Raw genomic sequence first — 24,417 nt, forward strand, 5'->3', positions numbered from 1 at the left:
AGTGTGGTAGTTCCACTGGGGCAATGAATCCACAGCTGAATGGTGTTGTGCTGCAGCACTCATCTCCAGATGGAGTCACTGAGTCCAAGTGCAGGAAGAGAAAGAAGAAACTGTGATACTGTGTTATTTACTGAAGGGAGAAGATCATGATTTGGGCAGCTCATACTCAATTCATGTTGTTCAGCTGTTCCCAGTACATAGGAAGATATTCTATAGGCAGTTTTATGCTGTGATGAGATGTTAAATGGCTAAAACTACTTTCTGATATGCCAGAAACAAGTGCTCAGGGTGGCCCCACCACAAAACTTCCCTCTAAGTCCACGTTACATACATTGCAGAAATACGTTAGAAATGGTTTGCTAAATGTGGCAAGTGCAAGTGCTGTAAATTTTAAATGGAAATGCTCAGTAACATCTGTTGCTGATGGGTTCAGTGACTGTGCTTCAAGTTGGGTAACTGAAAATTCCATAGTCTGATGCAAAAAAGCCAAGACACATACACTTCTATTCTCCTTCCAACCATCACATAGTCTTTATTAAGCAGAATATTAAATTAAATCTGAGCAGCATTTATCTCCTAAAATTCAGTTTTTCTTAACATATGTCAGATAAAATCCATTCCATCTTCTGTCTGATTTTTAACTGCTTGCTAACACAGTACCTGTTGCAAACTGCATATGGTAGTAAAAAAAGTGATGAGATACTTGTCTGGATTAAGAGTAAGGCATCCAAAATAAATTTGAGTAAAATGACCTTAATTTAGCAAAGTACTTCAGCTTTAAGCATGGAAATAGCCAATGAATCACATGCTTAAAGTAAGACTCATGTATGATATGTGCTTCTTGCTAAATTAGGCATAAATTACATCTACATATTGAATGGCAGCAAAAGCCCAGTAAAAAGACAAAAGCAATCAAGCAAGCAACCAAAAACACAAAGAAAAGATAAACATGAAAGCTTTGGTTCAGAAGCAATAGTTTCTCAGATGTAATGCAGTCCACATAAGGCCTGTTTTGTTTTTTCTCAGTCACTTTATTATTTATTGCTCAGTATCAAAAGGAATAAAACTGACATTGATTAAAGGCCATTGCGATCTGTAGGTAATATTCATATAATTCTTTGAATAGTATGATGCACATTGTGGGGATAAATCAAAGTCATAGAAGACTGAAAAAGGGGGAATCACAGTATGACGCAATCATGTAAACAATAGCACATATGTATAGATTAATACAGATTTCCTTTTCTCCACTTGACAGGCCTGATCAAAAGTAGCAAATATTTCAGTTGTCACAAACATTTGAGTTTTTCCTTTGAATGGGTGAATATATATATATATATATATATATATATATATATATATATATAAAATAATCTTATAAAGCAGACTGGATTAATATGTCTCTACTGCTTTTCCTCTTGATCTTTAAGGATTATCAGAATCCTCTCCCACTGAGTTCATTAGTTGTTTAAGAAAATGAGCTGAGCAAATGTTGTTTGAAGTCAAAAAAAACCCCTGCTGATATTCCCACAGAAGGTATGAAATCAGATAGCTTTGATCAGCCAGGAGTTTGTTAATAATCAATATGGACTGGTTGCATTATAAAGGGCTGTGTTTCAGCAGCTGGCAGCCCTGCAACTTCCTCTGCAATAAACGATGTATAAGAGCAGCAAAATATGTCTCTAAGAGACTGAAGACCAATCTACTCTGACAACTTCTGGTCAAGTGTAGAGTTCACCTGGATTTTATAAGGCTTTGAGCAAAGTCAGCAATTCAAATAGGGCAACTCAGCTACTGAGACCTGGGCTATTCAACACAGCTTCAACCTGACTCAATACATGGGAACAGGATCAGCAGCTGCTGTTTTTAGAAAGAGCATCAACTTTGCAAAGGCATATACTAGCCTGGCATGCAGCAGCAGGATTTAGGACACCAATTTGTGGTTAGTCACAGAAAAGACAGGCATTTAGTTTCAAGCTAGTCAAAGAAGGCATGAATTCAGCAGGGAGCTTTAGGATAGGGCTTAATGTCTACATCATAATACATGCTAAGCTGTTTAAGTGTATTTGGTGCAATTACATCCAATTAAATACTTGGAAATTAGGTTCTCTCTCTTCAAATATCATAGGCCCCTGCTCTACAACAGAATTGGCACCAACTGACTTGTGTAATTTAGTCAAGACGTCCAGGTCCCAGAGACTGCTCCCTGAAAGGTTCCTGTGCCCAGAACACATTTGAAGATGGAGGCTTATATGGACAAAACAGGGATATCTGCACAGTCTCACCAGCATGGAAAATACTCAAGGGGTGATCATGGTGGTTTATGCCAAGGAAAAATTTATGTTGGTGTATTTACTGCTGAATCTGCAAAACTTCTATTTAGCAAATGGAGAAGAGAGCTTTGGTGTGCGAACATACCACCAAGACACCCAGTGCCTTTCTGTCACAAGTTCTGCATTTTGATAATTACAGACTTCAGTCCTGTGTGCAGCCTGTCCTTTCCTAATATTTTCAGCCTTCCAGTGGGTTAGATAACTGTTTTATTTTTTTATAAATAGGATTAATATAGAAAATGTTTTAAGTGCAATAAACACAGAAAAATATAAAATGTTTCAAGCCTGTGGCTGTCTCCCAGCATTTTACTCATTTTCTGTATCACCAGTTCAGGGTGAAGGAAACACAGAGCGATGCTTCCAAGCAGGCTCGTGAATCCAAGGATCAGCTATTTTTGTGACCTATGAGAGCAGCCAACACACACCCAACATACGCTGAGAGCTTTTGTTCATATACAGAGAAAACAAAGGACACACAAATTTGCTACTCTTTCCTATGGGAAGATTGCACAGAAAGAGAAAGTTGCCAGCTTCCAGCGCACAGTGCATTTCTCGAACTGACATTCACACGGTGTCTCCAAACTTATTTTTTGTGAGACTAAACACCAGGACTAAACGCTGAAACTCAGTTGGTATTGGGGACAAATCTGTAGAACCACAGCCACACTCTACTACAAGCATTGGACTGTAGTACAAGGACAGTTTGAACGGTATTTTCCCCCCTCCCCCAAAATACACACTTCAAACAAGAAAGCAGTCCAACATTTTCTAAGACACAAGAACAGGACGCTAGTTTAGTCCTTCAGAACAAGCTGTCTGTCTCCGTCAGGGTTGTAGCAGCCATCTTGCACCAGAAATCAGCCCAGACTTTGTTCTTCGCCCTCCCTTACCTTATTCCTGTTACAATCCAAGGGCCTCTCATTTCCCTGGTGGTTTCTGACTACATTTTCTTTCAAACATTCAACTTTTCATATTTTTTTGTGTTGCCGTGGCAGTCTAAATGTCTTTTTCTTCGTGTTGTTGCAGTTTTCTCACAATTTCCCTGAACATCTGCAAGACAGCCCATCTGGGTTGACACAGTGTGAGATGAGGCAGACAGGCATTGCCAACAAAGGGCTCCCACTGCAGGGAGTGGGCTGTTGGAATCAGATGTTTTCTAAGACGTCTATGGGGACAAAGCCTTTCTTCTTCCCGCTGTATACCTTGATAAAGCCATCGTGTTCCTTTTCAGAAGTCACACAAATCTGAATAAAAAAAAGGTATCAAAATGTTAAACTCTTTGCCATGATCAAAGAGACAAATTATTCCAGGGTATATATCAGGCAGGCTAGACATCCTGCTAGTTACATCTATAAGTAGAACAATCCCTGTTGGACTCTCACTGCTTTGATAAGAATCTCAAACTCACATATTTAGAGACTTACCTTTCCCCTGTCTCCCTGAAGTGCCACATAAGCATGAGAGATATCAAAATTGTTAGGGACTTTGTGGTGGATAAAAGATTTTGAAACTTGAATGTTGACTTCAGCTACTGTAATGATCATGCTGAAGTTGTCTGTGTATGAGAAAAATGGGTATTTCAGATCATGAGCTATCTGACTTCCTCAGCACCTAATGGTGAAAAGTAATCATGGGTCCTTGTATCAGCTGACCTGAATACATGCATATCCTCTTTTGCATGTTAAAGGAGCCTTCGTACTTCTGAGACAGCAGTGGATTATGACATTTACTCAGCCCTCGCACCTGCCTGTTTTGGATACCAAAATGTGTGACCCAAATCCAGCTCTTTGAGAGAGTTTCCATAACACCTGCTCCACAGGGAAGCAGTCATGAAACCATGTGGTCTTTGTAACAGCACAAATATTACACTTTGGCAAAGACTTTCATTTCCTCCTGACCTTTCTCATCTCAGGCATTCCACTTTAAGGTCCTTCTTGAAACATCTGGTAATGGCTGAGCCATTTGAAGGCCTAGTGGCACAGGCACATTAGACTGGGCACAGCACCACACCAAATAAAGACTTGTTTTCAAACGTCTGTGCCAAAGAACTATATATTTCCTACTAGTCAAACAAGGTTAAAATATAGCTGGAAAACTGACAGTCCTATTGAGACCACTCCACACACTGATTTCTCATGATGTCAGTGCCAGCCCTCTATCTGGACTAACACTCATCTCTGTCTGATAAGTATTTACAATGTTTATTTATAATAATTCACAGGATATGAAACGAACAAAAATAGCTCTAATGTATTCCTGGATAAATCCATTTGAGCATGACTATTATGGGTGACACCTAAATACCATGTCTGAATTCTAGGCCAGCCTGTCCTGTTGTTGCATAAAATTTACTAGTAGCACTGATGCTGCCAGAAGGAAATGAAAAGTTATAAGAAGGTGGTGAAGCCGCTTCACATTTACCACCTCTAGTATTTGGAAATATGTAGGTGGATCTCTGTACCTGCAGACAAAGTTTTGGAAAGAAAATGGACTCGTTAATTTTCTTACTTATCCTGCCTACTCAACACTAATGGAATTGGATCCCTGGGGCAGAATGACTGAGCACACCAACGGGGCTGACATGCAATTAGAAAGAATAATGTATTGTTGTTTGGGCTAAATCACATGGAAAGCGTGGGAGAGGTCTAGAATTGATGCTGGCTAGTTTAGGTTCTGTTGCAAAACAGCCAAGCTCATTTATGTCATGAATTCCCAGCACAGCATCTGCTTTCTCTGCAGTCCCATCACCATTCAAAACAGAGAGTGGAAAGCACATGGACAGTGAAAGGTGTTTCTAACTACTGCTTTATGGTGGTCTCTGTCTCTGAGAAAGAAATTATGAGAGAAAAAGCCTGCAAAGAAGCACAAGACTAAGGATAGCCAGGCACGGAGGACTATTCAAGTGTGGGAAGGAACATTAGTTGAAAAGTTCCCCTTTTCAGTTGATCCCTACTGCCATGAGCCTTTGCAGCTTCTCCATAACTAAAGCTGGGTGGTTAAAAGGAGTGATTCAATACATCATTGCATTTCTCAATGCAGACAACTGAAGATATCTGCAAGAATTCTAGCTTTTTGATAGGAACCCCAAAATTATCACATCTCTAGCAGGTCTACATTGCTCATTAAACCTGGTGCATTTTTTTGCTTAACCTCTCTGGTGCTTGTGCAGAACATATTGCAAGAACAGAGTGGTTTCCCCTGTTGTCTTGTATTGTCAGCAGAATGATTTGTGGACAAAAGAAAAATACTGAGTTTTCTGAATACTGTTTTCCTTTGTTTTTGGAGTGAAAAATATGGCAGATTTCTTCCATTTTCAGTGGAGTGGGGTATTTTTTTTTTTGTTGTTGTTGCTCATTTGAGTGCTCCTCTGCTACAGTGGTAACTTTAGATCTTCACTGGGCATGAGGTGTACAATGCCTTTATGTGAGAACTCTCACTCTACACACCAATACACTGATCTGAATTCTCCCAAATTCCAGCTGAAATTCTCTAATACTAAGACACTAAGCCTTACACATGCCAGACCCCAGATGGCAGAGTTTTTTCTCACTACTTTCCAAGGAAGGTTAGAGTTCAGGGGCAGAATAAGCTGGCCACAAAATGTCACACTTTCATAATCCTGTGCCACTCAGGAGGTCTCCTGGGTCTGTGACAGCTGCTGGAACTTTGCAAAGCCCTGGAGCTGCTCCAAATTCTGCCCTTTTCAGAGAAGACTGAATAAAATACCATCTATGGCCACTTTTGCTCTCATCCCCTTTTATGTATGCTGCCATGGATTTATATCACAAGTTGTAGCCTGGAGATTTGGCTCTTGATTTTCTTACATAGGTGTAAATTCAGAGTAATACCGATGAGGACATGGTAGCATCCAGAATTTTGGATTTCAGCTGATGGATCAGCTGTTGTTGAGGATTAGCCTTGATGAGAGATGGCAAAGAAGATGGTTGTGAAGGAAGAAGGTGCCACAGGTACCAACAGGTGGTTATGGTTTTCTGAATTAAGGTGGAAGCTGCTTCAAATGGCAGCTACTCATGCTGGCATGCTTTGGGTGGCAAGCTGCTGGCCTGACTACAAAAGTGAGCCACAGAAACCACTCTTCAGTGAATTTGGTAGGAACACAAAGGGGGGGTTGTTGGGATTTTTCCCCTGCACTCTGGCTCAAGAGATTAGTAGTGGAGTAAGCCAGAGGGTAAGGAACCATATCTCAGGCTGTTTCTCACTCAAAAAGTTATCTTCAGAATTATTTGAAAGTGGGATCTATTATTATAAAGTTGCTTCCCCATTCTTTCATCTCATTATCTTAAAAAAATAGTAAAAAACCCCCTGAAACATTCAGATTGTGACTGTTGTCTGAACTTGTCAACAGCTGCCCTGAAAATTTTTTATCTGTCAGTCAGCCCTGAGCAGGTGGGGGAGATGTGCAATTAGGAAATTGTCCTTTGACCTGCATGGACATTCTTGTTCTAAATCCTGTGCTTTGAATTTGGGCTTAAATGGCCATTTCTCTCTGAGCAGTAATTTTGAAATTGCTGTAACTTTTTGCAGCTCTTCTTTCTTCCACATAATTAACCCATCTGACAGCCACAGACTGGTTCTGATGAAGTAGGACTTTGGTTACGAGGGCAGTACATTTTCAAGATCTATCTTGGAGCCCATAGAGAGTGCCAGGTCAAGAGGTCTGCAAGTTCAGGTTTTCTGTTTGCAAGAATGACAGCACAGGGACACTGTGAGCTTCTGTATCTGCTGCTGCCAGTGCACCAAGGTCCTTGCCTGTTTGAGCCTTGTGATGGAAATGCTGAGCAGTTCAGTTTCCATGCCCATAGAGTCATAGCGCAAATGATGATGAAGGGTTTTGTATCAGTTGTTTCACTAACTTTTGGACCGAGAACACTGTCTTGTTTTGCCTATATCACTGAAGGTTTTAAAGAAGACCTGGACTAGACTGGATGATCTGTGCCCTTGTTTTGGACTCTTGCAAATATTTTGTGTCACTCAGCATCCCTGAATGAATGGGGACACCCATCCCTTCTCAGCAAGACTGATGTCAATGCAAATCAGAGAGAGCTGGAAAACAACCCTATTCCCTTTTAGCCTAGCTGTGAGGTGCAGCACATAGAGCTGGGGAGCACATGAAGAGCTGCAACATTGCTTTCAGTGATGATTTTACCTTTTAAGTGTTCTAATTTGAATGCATAAGTCACTGTGACAAAACTGATTTTCAAAGACAGCTGAATCACACTCTTAGAAGCTCAGCTTCTTTTACAGGATCCCAAAAATATGGGGACAAAAAGTAACTCCTAGGAAATGAGGTGAAAAGGCAGGTAGCAACAAAGCAACCAGGCTAATCAGAAGACCTGAGAGAGGTGGATTTCCTGGGTTTGTAGATCTGTCCTCCAATCCTGCCTTGTTAAGCCCACCTTGTGGATATGAGACATTAGTAAAACACCCACCACAAAATGTTGCATTGACTTCTATGTAAACTCACAGTGCACTCCGGATGAGGCAAAGAGCTTCTGATTCCCATTTTGTTACAAATGTCACGATTTGGGATAATTTCTGTTGCCCAAGATCACTTGCACAATTTAAAATCAATTGTTGTTATTTTAATACAAAAAGCCCAGCTCTAAACTAATTTGTGTTAGTGTGACTGTAGGTGTCAGAGGCAGCCAGGAAAAGGTGTGAGTAGGATCTTTTTCAACGTAAAAACAGACATTCAAACAGCAGATTATTTTGACTTCTTTAAAAAATAAGGATGATCAAACACCTTAAAGGCATTTTAAGAGATGCTTTTCCAAATATTGATGATATATTAGATATTGTGAATTTTTTTAAAATTTTGTGAATATAGGTCAGATCAGAGCCTGTCATCACACAAAGAAGTATACGTATAATGTTTGGTAATGAATTTGGGTAGTCTAGGGCAGAAGTTACAGGCTGGAGAAAATATTATATATATACAAGTGATGATACAATCAGAGTTGGAAATTATGCAGTTCATATTGTTTGTGAGAACAGCTTGAAAGTGAGGAAAGCCACCGAAATTGGTCAGGTTTGGTTTCCTTATTGATAATCTTGATTTACTTGATGTCAGGGGCTGTGCCTGCCTACATCCTACATCCACCCTGATTGAGCCTGGTGGTGCCCAGTCACTTTCTGAACTGGTTTTAAACTCAAAAATCTGCCAGTGAACCTTAAATTCCAAGATGCTGGCATCTCTGAAGCAGTACACTTTTTATCCTCCAGCCTGGGTTTCGTATTGGGTAGTGAAATTTTCAAGGGATCCTTTGTGAAGATTAGCTTGTCCGTATTGCTCAAGATAGGTGAACAAGCTGTGGTTATTCTTCAGCCCTCTCCCTGAATATTGGCTTTGCCAGAAAGGGTGTATGATGCTGAAACTCCAAATGTTATTTCCATGGCATGAAATGATGCCATGATAATTCCAGAAAAAGTATCACTCACTGTGCCTCAAACTTTGAAAGTATTTCTGCTTGTATCTTAAAATGGCTTTTCCTAGGGTAGCCATGTAGCTTTGTTGATATGAATTTATTGCCTTTTGCCTTACAAGAGTAGACCCTTTACCCAGAAAAATTCATATACGACATGAGAGGACAGAGACCTGAAGAATAAACCATGGGAGGTATCAAGCAATATAAAGAAAATATATTATTCTCACAGGATCAGTTTTTCTGTTAGTGTATCATCCTTGCTTTCATTGTCAGAATGGTTCTGTGCTCTTTTTAGACCACATGGAAAGTGACTCAGTGAAGTAACTTTGCCATCCTATAGTCACAGGGATTTATTAGACCAGTTAATGAGTTTTTCTAGCTAAAGTGAGACTTGACAGGAATAAGTAGTGATGAATAATCTCCCCTGCTTGCTAATCTGGAAGAAGTCAGTGCTTTGCACATAGTACATGTATTGCATTCACAGCAGTCTGAACACTGTGCCTGGAGACAGGTAACATGGCTGATGACATTCCACAGAAATTCCCAACAGACCAAAAGACAAACAAAAAAAATTGTGCCTAAGTTTTCCCAGAAGTCCCATTCAGATAACTTTGGTTTTGCCATGCCTTCCCCTATTGCACCTCTCTCTCTGCTTCATGTGTAAAACAGTGGAGAAATAAAGGCCAGTAAATAAGAGAAATGGCTGAAGAAAGAAGAAAGGAAATTTGACTTTGGAAATATAAAATACATTTTTAAAGTAAAAAATTCTCAATAACAATTTTCTTTTTATAATAATAGTTTTTCCACAGTGAAGGCAGAGTTGTTTTTTATAAAAAAGTATAAAAAATTGTGCCCAGTATGGAGGGAAGCAGGAAGCAGATAAAGGTCCATGGCCTCACTGGGGCTGTCCCACTTGGAAATTACTCAAAATGACCTTCAAGCTACTTTAATGTCCTCCTTTTGCACAATTTGTGTGAGAGAGGAGCAGGATCTGTTTGCTATGCTCCTTTCCTCTCATGTCTCTGCATTTGTGTGTTTGTGCAGTCTGATCTCTGCCCCTCTTTCACAACAAATATTTATTTATTTCTTCCTCTGAAACCTCTCCCACATGGAGCAAGCAGCAGACAGCATTCATATTCAGCCTCAGCATTTGTGTGGGCTTGAGATAGAGCTGAAAAAGTTTTTTAAGGAAAGGAGGTAGTAGGGGTACAGGATTTATTCATGGCTTTCTTTATCTCCTGCCTTGCCAGAGAGGATGAGGCACCCTGACTCCGAGCTCCCTTTGTGATGGTATTATGAAAAAGGGACAATAGGATGGTCCTTGTGTTTAGATGAAGCTGCTAGAGCTGCCCACTTGGAAACTGAGGTTTTGTGAGAACTGAGGCAAGCAACTGGGCTCTCACTGCTTGCAGCAGCAGCCACGCTGACAGAGATGATCTGGTACACCCACTAATGAGAAGTGACACAGATCTTGACCATTCCCTCATGCTGGCATGCCATGTTCCGACACTACCATTTCCTACCTTTGCCCTTGTGTATTGCTTATTTTAGAACATAAAGCCTCCAAAAGCTCTTGTTCTGCTCTGGTAATATTTATTTTTTTCTATGTGCACAGACAGAAAAAAATTAAAAGAGATGTTGGGTAAAAAGAATGTAAGAATTTTCTTTCTAGAAACTGCAGAGCTGCCAAATGTACTATGTGTGCAGGGGCAGCTAAAATATATTCTGGTCACTGTATTTCTGTGCCTTCCTTAAAAAGCTGTGTGCACCCAAGGATTGTTAGCACTTTTATGTTTTGCTATGCCCACAAATCAGCAGTAGCCAAGCTGTAAGTTAATCTTATTCACCAGTGCAGTGAAGCATTAAAGAAGTTCTGTATGGAAAAATCTACAGCCCTCAAGTCCACACTGGTTCTGACTTCTTCTCTGCTTTATTAAAATCAGTGGCTGTTCAGGTTATAAGGCAAAACATTTCTGGTGATGTGACACAGTTGCCAAGGGCTTTGCAAGGTGCAGTGAGAAAATCTACCTTTCTATTGCATCCAGATTTCAGAGAACTCAAGCTGTGTGTACCCTTAGTATGTTATCATCCTAATTAGATGAGCATATGCCACAAACCTGTCCCTTAATGCAGGTTTTGGGTCATGGCTTGTGCCTAGTGAACCCATCTGAAGGACACAAAATAGAAGGAGCTGCTGAAAATACACTAGGGTGAATGGACCCTGCAAGTCCTCACTGTATGTAGTACTTAAGCTCACAGGAGCACTTAAAACTTAAAATAAATTACAGCCTGTAGAAAGGGTATTTAAGTGGTGACACACACAAAAAAAAGGATTAAATATACCTTGCAACTGGAGAACAAATGTCACATTTAGGATTTACAGCTTTGTGTCATGCTGTCTTAACTCTCTTCCTGTTGAAGCAAACACAATGGGCTGTGTTTAGATCTTTAGGTAAATCAGGATCTGGAGAGGGAGGTACTATCCTTTATTAGATTAGCTCTAATAGTGGGGAGAAAACCAGATCATTTTTCTGGCACACAAGGTCTACTGCTAAGACTCTGTGTTCATCTCTCTGAAGTCAGTCAGAGAATGAGAAATATATAAAGTAACACTATGAATGTCTGTGAAACTGAAAATTCAGGCTATGTTGGGCATCAAGTATGTGTTTGCACAAGGCAAACACTGTGCTTAACTGCCTACTAGACACTGTTACCATTCAAATAATAAACCTTCTAAAATTGCAGTAAAAAAATCTGCCATCCTCATGTTGCATAATCTTCCCTTCAGTCATTGGTAAGACTGCTGGATGCTCTAGTGAGTCCAGTGAGCGTCCAGCACAGAGGATCTTACCTGGTTCTCTTTCAGAGTTATCTGTCCCTGTTCCTTGCAGCCAATGAATGTTCTGATACACCTGTAAATCTTCTCATTTTGTTGCACTCTCTGAACAAAGTTAGCAGGAAAATATCCAGTTCTGTCATCAATTCTCCCCTATGAAGGAAACATATTGATAGAAGAAGATTGTTAACAGTAGAAGCTTTAATACAATTTCACTATTGAAAACAATATATTTTTCCTTTTGGAAAGAAAACAGACATAAAGTGATTATCACATACCTTCCACCAGTCTTCATTAGAGTCTTCCAGAAGGGTGATCATATCTCCTGGCCTGTGATTAGAAGAGGGATAGGATGTAAGATGACTTACATAATTGTCATGTTGAATCAGCTTTCACAATTCCCTTCTAATAGGAAGGTGGTCCTCACATGGTTATTTTGTTTGAGTGTTCATTGAAGGTAGGGCCAATTAGTTGGCAAGGTTTTCTTCAGTCACACATGTTAATGTAGAAAGGCAGTCTCTGTATCTTGGGGCTAGATCTTTATTTTGAGACAACATCTATGAACTGGAAGTTTTGCTTCCTATTTTTTAAGGAACTGTTTAAAATACAGTCCCTCTTTATTAAACACATTATTGCTTTATTTTAAGACATTTCACACTGTTGGGACACACTACTTCATCATCTGTGTTTTCAAGCTGTGATTGCAGAAGGAAGGCAACAGGAAAATACTTCTATTTTACTGACAAAGGCAATTAGTCAGCAGGGATATAATTCTGCCCAAGAATGTCTTTTTGATTTGAATGGGACATATTTACCTTTCTAATGTGTGGTGCTGAGTTGTAATTGCTAAGTATCAGCATCCAGCTGACTAGTTCCAAAGCAGAGCTAGGAGAATAATTTGGCTGGAAACACTAATAGCAAAATTTGCTAAGCTGATTTTGTGCAGGTAGTTGAACAGTTATTTGACCTTTTCCCCCCCACTGGTGGCACTTCATCAACATTCCTATATACTTATAATAGTGGTATGTTGTAGAAACTAAGTAGGAGACCATTTCCAAAGGGATTAACTCCAGAAAGCTCTGTTTGCTGGATAAGGGACATTTCTTGATCTTAATAAAATTAATTGTTGACCCCTAATTATTCAACGTTCCCTGTTAGTTTCATTGTATTGTTGAGATACCAGCACAAGAGCCTGTAAACACATCTGGAGCATCTGTTATGATGGATAACAGGTTCAATTTAACAGGGTCTTTCAGAGCATGCTTAGAAAATGTGGATCTGTCCAGTATGCAACTGGAGGTGTGGTCAGTGGTGGGCATCCTTGGTACCCTTTCCAAGTGGTTATCATTGCTGCTGAAAACTGGAGAAATAGGCATTTAGTCTTCTAACTGTGCAATCTGAAACAGGATTTTGTTCAAGCCCTCCTCAAGGACATGATTCAAGATGTTTGGAATAATTAAATGTTACTGAGGTGAGGAAGGAAGCTAGAGAAAATGGACAATTTGGTATCCCAGTAGAAAAAGATTTTTTTTTCAATGGGAAAGAATATATGAATCCTTTACTACAGTTAATATTTAATACAAAACACTCAAATAGGTTTTAAGGGAGCCTGCAACTTCAAAGTGAACAGACTGGGGCCAACACCACTGGAGCCGTTACACTTAAAGGAAAAACACTTTCAACAAGAAGGATTTAGAGAGCCTTGTCCAACCCATATTCTTCAGCCTTGTTGTTAGAAAATAATCCAGAAAATATAAATTTATTTGGCTGTCAGAGAAAGATGGCAACTGAACGTAAAGTCTCTCCCTGTCACTTGCCTGAGCACAGAGAATTTTAGGTTGAAGGCCTGTTGATTTTGTTGATTTTCTTTTTCCTAGAAGAGAGCTAATATAAATGTCTTTAGTCTCCAAAAAGGACTCAAAATAGAAATCCCATCTGGACCTGATATTCTTGCACCCTAGATTTAGGCTGCTAATCTCTGATAGGGGGTAACCCACTTGGTTCTTACTACTAGTTGAAATCATTCAGGTCTCATATTTTTCTTCTGTAAATCACAGCTTTGGAAAAGTTGTCTGCTCTACCTCAGTGATCTAGGTTTCAGGAGGTGACAAGGTGGCAAGTCCCTACAGGGACTCCTGTAGGTCCCTTCCAACTATTCTATTCTATTCTATTCTATTCTATTCTATTCTATTCTATTCTATTCTATTCTATTCTATTCTATTCTATTCTATTCTATTCTATTCTATCCTATCCTATTCTATTCTATTCTATTCTCTGCAGTGTCTGAAACATGGTGTTGCTTGTCTTTAGGATTCTCTCTGGTAATGTAAGGCCATCTCTTAGAACAAGTGTATTACTCCAATGTCCTACTTTAATTATGCCAGAGCACTGGAAAATCCAACTGACCGCTCCTGCTGTTAGGGAAGAAATTCAGGCTGTGGTAAATTCCAATTTCAGCTGAAATCAGGGCTACACATCTTCACTGCAGCTGGGAACTCCAGAAATCTGCCCTAACTCTTCCTTCCCCAGCTACTTGCCTTTGGTATGAAGGAGCTGATCAGTGCCTGGCTGGTTCCCAACTTGGATTCCCAGGACACTGCTTGACAACATTGCTCTACTGAACCCACCTCCAGCTAAATGGGAATTCATGCGGCAGAGTTGGATCCTGCCTGGCTCTGCAGTAACAAAACAACATTACCAGCTATTTGGCATCCCTTATGGAACAATGTTAACACATATATTACTGAATTTCTGACCAAGGGACAGACAGCACTGCTGTGGTTGACAATCACTAGTCTAAATCCTAGCTGGTATCCCTGGAAAGAGCCTGGTGTTCCCTGAAAGAGAATGTTTCAGACCACACGCTGCTTTTTCTCCTAAAATGTGGAACGGGAGGATTTTGAAGGTTGATGTGTTTTCTGGATTTCTGTGTCTGGATGAGGATGGTAGTCCAGTGCAGGCTTGTCTGAGAGATGTTCTACGTCATGGAAGAAATACACAAGATGGAATACACTCCTAAAGAGCAGGATGCAAAGTGGAACCTTTCAAGCAGAATAGCTGGCAAGTTGCACTAAAGGTTGCCATGTAATGTGGTTATTTCCTGAAGAGACATTCCTAAAATAATGATCAGGAAATGCCATTAAAGCAGAATGATAGGAAAACTTGTAATTTCTGTGTTACATCCCCCCCTTTAGTTCCAGAGCAATGAGAAGGCACAGCTGGGAACAGGAAAAAGGCTTTCACTGTTGGAGATGATGAGGAGAGGGACATTTCTCTATCAATTCCCTAAATTCTGTGGCACATGCATGATTATTTTGATATAGGGATGCCTTGAAGACAGGTGACATGTTTCAAAGTAAGAACTCCAGCAAGACCATGCAAAATGTGAGCAGCAAGAACAAAATAATTTCAGTGAAAGAAAAGCTGTCCTTTTACTTCACTGGGCTTGGATTAGACCTTTTAATGCAAGCAACTGATGCAGAACTGAGGAAGTAAGTCCTAAAAATAGCAATTAACAAGGTTATTTTGCAAAATTCTCACTGAAAACACTGCCATCCAGCAGCTGGACACCATTCTCTTTTTTCAGACACAACTGAATAAGAGGGAGGATCAAAGAGGACTGGTAAAATTTTTTGCATTAACATGAGAAGTGGTGAATTCCTAGCTGAAAACTTCTGATTGAAAAACAAAGCAGCTGAGAACATTTTATAGCTGAAAGCCATCTTGCTCCTAAAGTGATATAAAGGTTTTTGAAACTTTTAATCTATTGTATCCTTGCCAAAAGAATTGGTCATCTGCTCTTTTTAACTGTAAGAACATCTTTGTATCTTGATGGCTACATCGATAAAAATGTGTCTTAAAAATGTCAGAAGAAACCCTCCCTTCCCCAAAGTCATATATGACCATTAGTGCAAATGTGTCAAATCAACTAATATTTTGGAGTTTACCTCATCTCCAAGTCTTCATTTTCTTGTGGTACAAATTTGTACAAGGCAACATAGGTGTTCATTTGTAACGTGCTTTTATAAAATGGTCCCTTAAAAAAAAAAAAGAGAAAGAGAAAATTTAAATATGTGCTCTGTAAAGGAATTTGGTTCATTTTGTTACAGACAGAGGAACCAGAACCTGATCTTACAATAAATTATCCAGAATCATCTCTCTGCTCTCACAGCTTGAGGGACTATGGCCCAGGTACATTGCAAGCCATTAAGGCAGTAACTACCTTAATTTAGAAAGAAGATTATTTGAACTCGAAGATCAAATTCCAGGCTTCCAAAGAACACAAGCAGAAATTTGCACTGGCTGCTCTTTGGGACAAGATCTCAAAAATGAGTGTGCCTTTTTTGTCTCAGTAGTACATATGGTAGCTCTTATGAGCCCAGTAGTGTACTCTTGGCATTATGTAAGGTGTCTAGTTCTACAGTTCTCCTGGATGGAGCTAGAATTGTACAGTGTACAGGCCCAAATTCAGAGTAGGGAAATCACTTTTTAGAAGTGATTTTAATATTTGAAATCTTTTTGTGTTTGGTTTTCAACAGAGAAGACTGGCTACTCTCTCTTCTCACTTTTTCCACAGTTAATCTGGGGAAAAAAAAAAAAGCAGCTAAGGCAAATACTAAATAATTTTCAAAATCAAATCTGTGATTTTTACATGATGGGAGTTCTATTGTAATTACATGGCCTGCACACTGGATCTTTTGCATTCCCAAATCAATTTGCAATAAGCAGAAAAACATAAGATGATGACAAAGGATAAACCAAAAAGGCATCCAGTAACATGTATTGCTTCCAGCTGTGGCCAGCAGCCCAGAAATGGTGTAAGAACATGACTGTCAGATATCAGTGACCCATCAGACCTAGTCAAGATCCTCAGACAGCCATAAATACAAGAGTTTTACATGACTTCCCACTACCATTGCATCATGACAAAATTTATGCTCATACCGGGGAATGTATACTTTTTGGTTCTTCTCCAAAGTGTTCTGTGCCATTTTCAGAGTATGTAAACACTGAAATAAAGAAAACATATGACATTTTAGGAGTAGTTTAAGACTCTTCACCTAAACAGGATCACCTGGAATTGTTAATCTCTTCCCTTTCTCCCTTATTTTCTTTGAGTCCTTGTGGTCTCCTCTGAGCCCTTCTACACTCCCAACAAAACCATGCCATTGGCACATGACACAATCTCTGTCCTCCAGAATTTACAAGTGCAACAAATGAACCATTTTGATCAGATGAATACACACAAGTACAGCACTACGAATAGAACCTAGGTACTGTAAGTGCATTACTATTTAAAGCCCAGCAGGCTTTTTCTCACATTCAGTACTGGATTGTTGTGTCTAGGATAAGCAGTATTTCCATTTTAAATCACCTGCTAAAGCTGATGATCATATATGAGCAATATTGGGAAAGTTTGTATGCAAAACCTCTTCCTTCCCCTCTTTGACCTCTAACACCAAGCGTTTGATAGCCTTCTTTGGTCCCTCTCTCCACTAGTCCATGGAGTACACTGGATACACTACTTCTCTCTCTGAATTTACAGGAGGTAACAGAATTGTTTTCAAATCAGGGTAGGTAAACTCAGGGTAGGTAAACTACAGGCCTGTAGATGTAAAAATTTGCTTTTTAGTTACTAAATCAGAAACTCATAGAATAAGACAACAGTCACAGCACCTAACATAGTTGATAAGTAATCAGTTACCCTCTATTGCAATTAATTCATGAGCTGACTGGTACTTGTCCTCAGTTATCTCCCTAGAAAAAACACAGTAGCTTTATCCTTTTGACTGAATTTCCCCTTCACATTTTAAGAATGGCCCAGTGTTTCTTGCTTCTCGATAAAGTCTGAATATGATTTTTTTAATAGCTGTAATCTTTGAGCAGTTAGAACCATCAATGTCTTCTGCTACCATTTATTTCTGTAAGTGTTTTGAGCAGAAGCTGGACTTTATAGCCTCTAACAATTTGGCAATCTCGAAAGTGGTAGTATCAGGTGACTTGGGGGCACTTTCTTTTTGTTTCTCTGGCATACAGTTACATGCATTCAGGGGAAAAAAGGGCCAGAGAACACCAATCCTCTGAATTTTTCTCCTGTTTTTTCACTTGCTTGTCCTTTACTTCATTTACACATATTTCTTGGACTAGTCTACATGGTAGTTGACAACCTAACAGAGTCTGTGGAGAAGCTTTATGAGGGAAATAGTAAGGTTCTTTGATAGTAGAGAGTTGTACTTGGATATTGAAAAACATGACAGTGTTCTTGTAACAGATAAAAGACAAGCGAAACGGCAGCCACAACATGCACGAGAAAGATTTGGTACAAAGTGACAGGCATTCATGAGCACATACATCTTCTCTGACAAAATGTAAGGCAATGTTGTAGTCATAAAGTTCAATCTGTGAATGTGAAGGGAGTATGTGAGCTGATACCTGCCACACTTAAGGTGAAAATGTCAACACAAGTTATGTCTGGCTGTCCTGACCGCAGTGGACCTGAGGCCTCAATATGCTCCTCACCAAGTCCTGCTGCAAAGGGACTCTGACCCTGCAGACTATCACAGGTATGAGAAGGAAAACCTTAGAAATAAACCTAATTTACTGCATCATTAATATAGGGGTACATACATGTCTGGCATCTGTATGAAGGGGTTTAAAGTGCTGCTATTACAGATTGGCAGGGTTTAAGTCCTACTCAAATCACAATGCTTTGCTTTTTATGTTCAGAGGAACAGGAGTTAGGAGGCAAATTGAAGATGTTCTGGTGAGAACTGAGTTGGGTAATCAGGAGCCTTTTGGACTTGCAAAAAGTCATTCACTGGACAAAGTAAAAGTATTTCAGCATCCTGTCTGGAGTAATTCCTGTTTAGTGACAGAAAATAAAGCAAGTTACTAATGTACAGCCTTGTGAACTGTGGAGCTGACCCAGCACATGGGGAGGTGGCTGAAATGTGTCCTTGTGTTGGCTGAGAAGCACTCTTGAAAACTGGGCTTGCAGGGAGGATATCCCATATTTGATTCAAGGGGAAAGTGCTCAAATCACTGTTGATAACAGGCTCACAGATGTCACCTAAAGTACATTTCGGCTTTTGGGACAGATAGTAGGTCACAGCATGAAAGAGTCTAATTGGCTTAGAGGAGGCTAAAGGGCTGGAAATTAAGTATGCCATCTCACAGTTGTAAACTGGGAAGCCTTGCTTCATGGAATTTATGCCAGGGCCTGAATGAAAGAATCTCCCCTTGAAGTTGTTGTCATAGGAGTTCTACAGGGAAAATTACATGGCCATGCATGTACTGGGTCCTTTTACCCTTCTGGAGGCTGTCTTTTCTGCCACTTCCCTTAACTTAACTGGAATGGACCTGAGTCATTGAAGCATTAATGTGGAACTTCCTGATAAAGAGGCAGTAGACAACTGAGGAAAAAGGAGTCATGAGTCACTTTGTAGAAACATTTTGAATGTACTTATATTTTTAATCTATGTTTAGTTTGTGGTGTCTGGATGTTAATAGGAGGCACTTGAATCTGAAAGCCATAGAGGTATGTTGTTCATATCTCCACACAACAGAAATCCATCTATTTTCCTACTTGCTTGCCCTAGCAGCAGTAGACCAAAAAAAAAAAAAAAAAAAAGAAAAAGAAAGGAAAGGAAAAAACAGGGATTTTTACATTCTGAAAAAGATTTTACCATTTCCATAGCTTGTGCAAACAGTGCAGGCAGTTTATTAAAAATCTACCAGGAAGAAATTTTTGGAGTGACTGATGCATAATTTATACTCTGAGCCCCTAAAGGATGGATTGTAAAAAAGCCAGTGCTGATCAAAGGAATCGTTAATGTGCCGAGGAAGTTATTTGGAGGTTTGACACATGCTGAGTTTTTAAACTAATCTCTTTAAGTAAGTTCCTTGAATGCCTTTCTGTGCATTCAGTGAATACAGATTTCAGAAAAAAAATGTTTCTTTGGGTTTCAGAAATGAAACTATTGACTTGCAAAGAAATAAAAAGTTATCTGAACATTCAAACAGGGTCAATTCAATCTCAAGTGGCCAGGATTAAACAATGTGGTGCAGACTGAATTCTCTATCTTTAACCAGGTCAGGTCAACTTGCACTTGCAGGACAGAAAACCTAATAAAATTTTCAGGAGAAATCAGGTAATATGGATGAGGTATTCACAAAATAAGAGGAAGGAAATGACAGAATACCGTGAGGAGAGGTGCTAGGACCAAGAGGGGAGGAAAGGAATAAGGAGGTGGCATAATATAGGAACAGACAGCTAAAGCTGGCCTTTCACCTTCATGAATTGGTAGCAGTATGTAAGGAGCACTGGGGGTACCACAAAGAAAAAAAGTTATGCTTGGTGTGGCTTGTTTTTGTTCTGTACATCTTGTGAGATTCAGCAAAGCAGATTTCAGGTGCTATTAGAGAAGTTGCCATGATGGTTTGGGCCTGAACTTGTGCTGAGCAGCAACTCCTTTTGTGTATGACTTCTACTGTAATGACTGAATTCAAGAACATGGTCACAAACACCAACTCATGGTGGCTGAGATTTTATTACTAAACTCTTGATGCTATGATGGTTTTCAAATCCCATCAAACCAATGCTGTAAAAATCATTACTTTTGTACTGCAAATCAAACAAAGGAATTGGGCCATTAATATTACTGGGCACATGCTACAGTTGTACTGAGAAGATGCAATCATAATCAAAATTCACTGTGTTGTGTATTTTACAGACACAAAGATCTCTTATGATTCGTTTTTTGTCCCAAAGAGGTAATGATATACAAAATCATGTGGAAAAATCAAACATATGGAAAAGAAAGTATTTTTTTGGTTCCACTTTGCCAATGTGGAAGCGAAGCACGTTAAGTCTACAGTCATGATCATGAAGTAAATATAGGAGATAGGGAATGGACCTGAACCTTGTCCAGTTGCACTTTTGGACACACCACATTAAGGAAAGTGGTTGCTTCCATTTCATCTGAATGGCAAAAAGCATTCCCCAAATTTTTTGCCCCAACTCACCTCCTGCTTTGGAAACCAGAACACTGCTAAAACCTGTGCATGCCATAACCCCTGGTCTGAAACAGGCTGTACATGGGCCTTTTCACCTGGAGGGGCTGTCCTGGCCTGGGGGCACTCACCGCTGTTGCTTCGTTTTCTGCTTAAGTCAAGGGTGCCTGCAGAGCTATTGCCTTCCTCCGGAACTTCTACCAAGTCAGCTGTCTGCAGGGACAGAAACAGCAAATGAGACAGGATAAATCAGAAAAAGGGCCTGATGAAGTGAAATAAAACCACAGCAAGGACCTTTGGGAAACGCAGTATTTGAGTGGTGAGAGAGCAGAGCAGAGTCAGCTTAGCGGGATGGAAGGAAAAATTGGATCTGATGATGCACAGCACATACCTACTGCACAGGGAGCAGGGGAAGCCCAGAAAAAAAATTCCAGACCAAGTTTGGAGTCTGGAGCACAAAAGATTTCTGCAGTATAAAATAAAGTGAAAGTTAAGGAACAAAGGATTAAGTTGAGCAATGTGCTTCTCTGAACAAAACAGAAAGGGCATGAAGGGATTTGCAGATTCTGCAGGTATACTAAATAGCTATCATCCAGGGGACTGAACATTAGTTGAAACTACTGAATTTTAATATACCAGTTCTGAATACATTATTCAGTAAAATAACTGTAATGTAAGGGTCATTTTAATTTTGTTAAAATGCTGTAAAAGAAAGAGCTAGAGTGCAACGAAGTGGATGAACTCAGTCTTTAGATATCTGCCCTCACTTTCTTTTTAAACAGTCATCTGGCCAGTATGGTTAGGGAAATTGAAACCTAAGTGTTGCTTTTAGAATTACTATGATTTCTTTTCTGTACCATATTAATGTCAGTCATGATTAGGGACCCAGTGTTCCAGGGCATAGGAAAACGTGGGATGACATAATCTCAAGCCTCAGAAGTATACTCTGCATACAGATTCCTTGGTTGAGTAGTCAGCTTCTCCTTGTATAGCCCAACAGGAATTAGGAGCTACTCCAAGCAACTCTGTGCAAGTCTGACCTTAACAAAACTTCGGTCGTTGAACTCTCTATGTCTTTGATAACCAGAAAAAACCCAAAAACGGAATTTGAGTCAGGGGCTTTCTCTAATCTGAATAAATGTAAATTTATTCCAAATCATCTTTCCCAAGATTTATTTTTTTTCCAGCTCACAGATTTTAAGACACAAGAAGGATTTAATGTTATTGTATGACACTCTACAATTGTACTGTACACACAGTTTGCTCTATTGCTTTGCAGTCCTGTGCCTGTATCACAGGAACATTTCTGGTTTTGTTCAGAGAGCAGAATTTGACTTGTTTTATAGGTTTTACATGTTGTTTTTTTCCCCTTTTACTAGTGTTGACAGCAAAGCTTTTTTTAGAAAGTGCTTTCACAATTTTATTTCTCCTATCCAGTACTTTCCTAGCTATTTCTCCACGAAAGAAACCAATGAACAAAGGGGTTGAAACCAGATTTGTGCCACAGGCATCTTGTGGCTATCTTGTTTTCCTTGCTGTTTTAAGAATATGCACTTTGTGGCTCTGTTGCTCCTTGTTTTTAGACTCAGCCTTTTGCAGCAGGTCATGTTTTCTTGAATCTTGCCCAAATAGGCCACCTGAGGATGAGGAGGCATTGCAATAGCAAAGTTTACACAGATCCAGTGCAGAGCATATCTATGGATTCTGGTTGCTGGGTGGAGAAGAGAAAGACTTGCACTGTTGAAGGACTAAGTCCCAGCTATTTTTCAGCTCATTGCTACAACATGTTCTTCAGTTTTCACAGATTAGCTTCATTATTGCTGATTAGTAATTAATATTATTTTGTTAAGTTCTAGTGCATATGGGATGTGTAGTGACTGTCTCTTTAGTATTTACTTCATCCAAAACCTTCTGAGGCAACCTCATTTACCCTTAATGATTTTTCACTGAATGACTACATGACAAATGGTCATATAGAAATGATAGAGGTGCAAAGCTGCTTTTGAGAAGACCCGATCCACAAAAAACTAACAAGAACCAGATTCACATTTACATCACCTCAAGTGCCTTTTTGTATAAATGTGGGTTGCAGAAGCACAGTTTTGAAGCAAGCAGTAGGTAGTAAATCTGGAGCATATGGCCACTTTCTTTTATGGGAAATGCAGAATCCGGGCAGAAAAATCAATGAGTACGTCCACACAGCTCAGTCATGTTAAAAATACTTTGGCTAGTTTAGAGGAAGGTGGCTGTCTCTGCAGAGAGTAGAGGCTGTCTACATGAACTGCATGCAGTATGGAAGCTTCATGGCTGTAGGGGCAAGATACAGCTCCTAAGCCAGTCACCTTTGCTTTTCATCACCTTCAGCAGGAGCACCTCTGCTATGCTGACCCAGAGCGAGGCCTTGGACAGCTTGGACACCACCTGCAAGGTGAAGTAGTATCCCAGGTGTCCCCACATCCCTGGTGTCCCTGGTTTGGTGACGTGGCAGAACCTTGAAGCACATTCCATCTCCCAGGGCTGGGACTCAGCACAGCCTCACAGCTGCATTGCCAGTTCTGCTTGGAGAGGAGCAGGGCAGCCCAGAAGTGAGGATCACTGGGGAAAGGTCATAGTCCCTCTGAGTTATTAACTACAAGTGCTTCTAAGGGCTCTGTGCCACATCCCTGTTGCAGCCACTGGTCAGTACCTACTCCCAGGTCACACGTCAGTTTTAAAGGTCCTCAGCTCCATAATTTTGTTCAGGGTTGTGTCTACCCTGTTTTTTTATCCTTGTCTCGATCCACAAGCTTGTGCTGGCAAAATTTATGTTTTCTCAGGTCTGCTTATTCAATTCTCTAATGTGCTCTATTTCCTGTATGCTGACACGTTACGTTCTCTCTCAGCTTCAATACCCGGGAGAAATTCCTGTAATGAACTTGCGTTCCCAATTCTACGCCCACATCCCACCTAGTTATGATCAGCTCCCTAGAGTAAGCTGACACAGCATTAGTGATTTCTATGCTCGAGTTTTCATTTATAATTCAACATAAACTTTATTGATGTAGAAAGCAATAATTACATTTGTAGAAATTTTGTTTCAAAGGAAATTAAATAATTGAAAGAAAGAAATGTAATAATGCGACAGAAGGTAGAGTCACTTTGGGTTTAAAAAAAAAGGGAATTAGCAAATTCCTTTTAAGGCACAAATGGGGGTGGATAGAGGACATGTCCTCTAATAAATCCCTTGAAGACTTCACTTAGTTCTTGCTTAAATGAGTTTGTCTTCTTTCCCATCTGACATGAATTGGTGCCTGTTTAGAGTCCACCTATACCACCTGAGATTACAGGTGAGCCATATGAATGAGCATGCATTTAAATGCCAGGGAAATGTTGTAACACATACAGATATTAGCATGACTTGATATTAAGCATATAAATATTTGCTTTGACACCTGGAGACCAACTCTCCTCATGTCTCTGTGCCCAGTGATTTGTCCTATGAGGTGTGAGTAGAAGAGGTTGTCAGATAATGTGGGCGTGATTTTTAGAGATGATAATCAGTTTTAGCCTCCAGTGGATTCAGGCGTGATTTTCTTTTTATGGTTATTATTTTTTTGAGGGAGCTAGGGGTGGCATGGAGGGGATCTCTTTGGAATGGAAGAGAACCTCAAACATAGGTCTAAGTGCCTGTTTATGAGAGACTGAGAAAGTAGGAAATGTTCTTTCAATACCATGAAGGATCTTCTGATCTCGTGGATCCCAATACTAGGATAAGGAAGAAATTGGCAATTTTTACTGTTGAACAAGCAAA

At 39.8% G+C, this 24,417-nt stretch overlaps 1 protein-coding gene across 3 annotated transcripts in view; it reads right to left on the reverse strand.

Moving 5' to 3' along the window:
- Nucleotides 1-501: 501 nt before the first annotated feature.
- Nucleotides 502-24,417, reverse strand: part of STAC (SH3 and cysteine rich domain) — a 72,553-nt gene continuing 48,637 nt past the window's right edge. For all 3 annotated transcript variants that reach the window (XM_066556704.1, XM_066556696.1, XM_066556711.1), the window contains 6 exons: nt 20,759-20,840; nt 16,560-16,624; nt 15,563-15,651; nt 11,894-11,945; nt 11,631-11,768; nt 502-3,577 (listed from right to left, as the gene is read on the reverse strand). In XM_066556704.1, the coding sequence (XP_066412801.1) occupies nt 3,479-3,577; nt 11,631-11,768; nt 11,894-11,945; nt 15,563-15,651; nt 16,560-16,624; nt 20,759-20,840 (525 nt within the window). In that variant the 3' untranslated portion in view covers nt 502-3,478. The remainder of the gene's footprint in view (nt 3,578-11,630; nt 11,769-11,893; nt 11,946-15,562; nt 15,652-16,559; nt 16,625-20,758; nt 20,841-24,417) is intronic.

The sequence above is a fragment of the Molothrus aeneus genome, chromosome 1, assembly GCF_037042795.1.
Source record: "Molothrus aeneus isolate 106 chromosome 1, BPBGC_Maene_1.0, whole genome shotgun sequence".
In the NCBI taxonomy this organism is placed as follows: Eukaryota; Metazoa; Chordata; class Aves; order Passeriformes; family Icteridae; genus Molothrus; species Molothrus aeneus.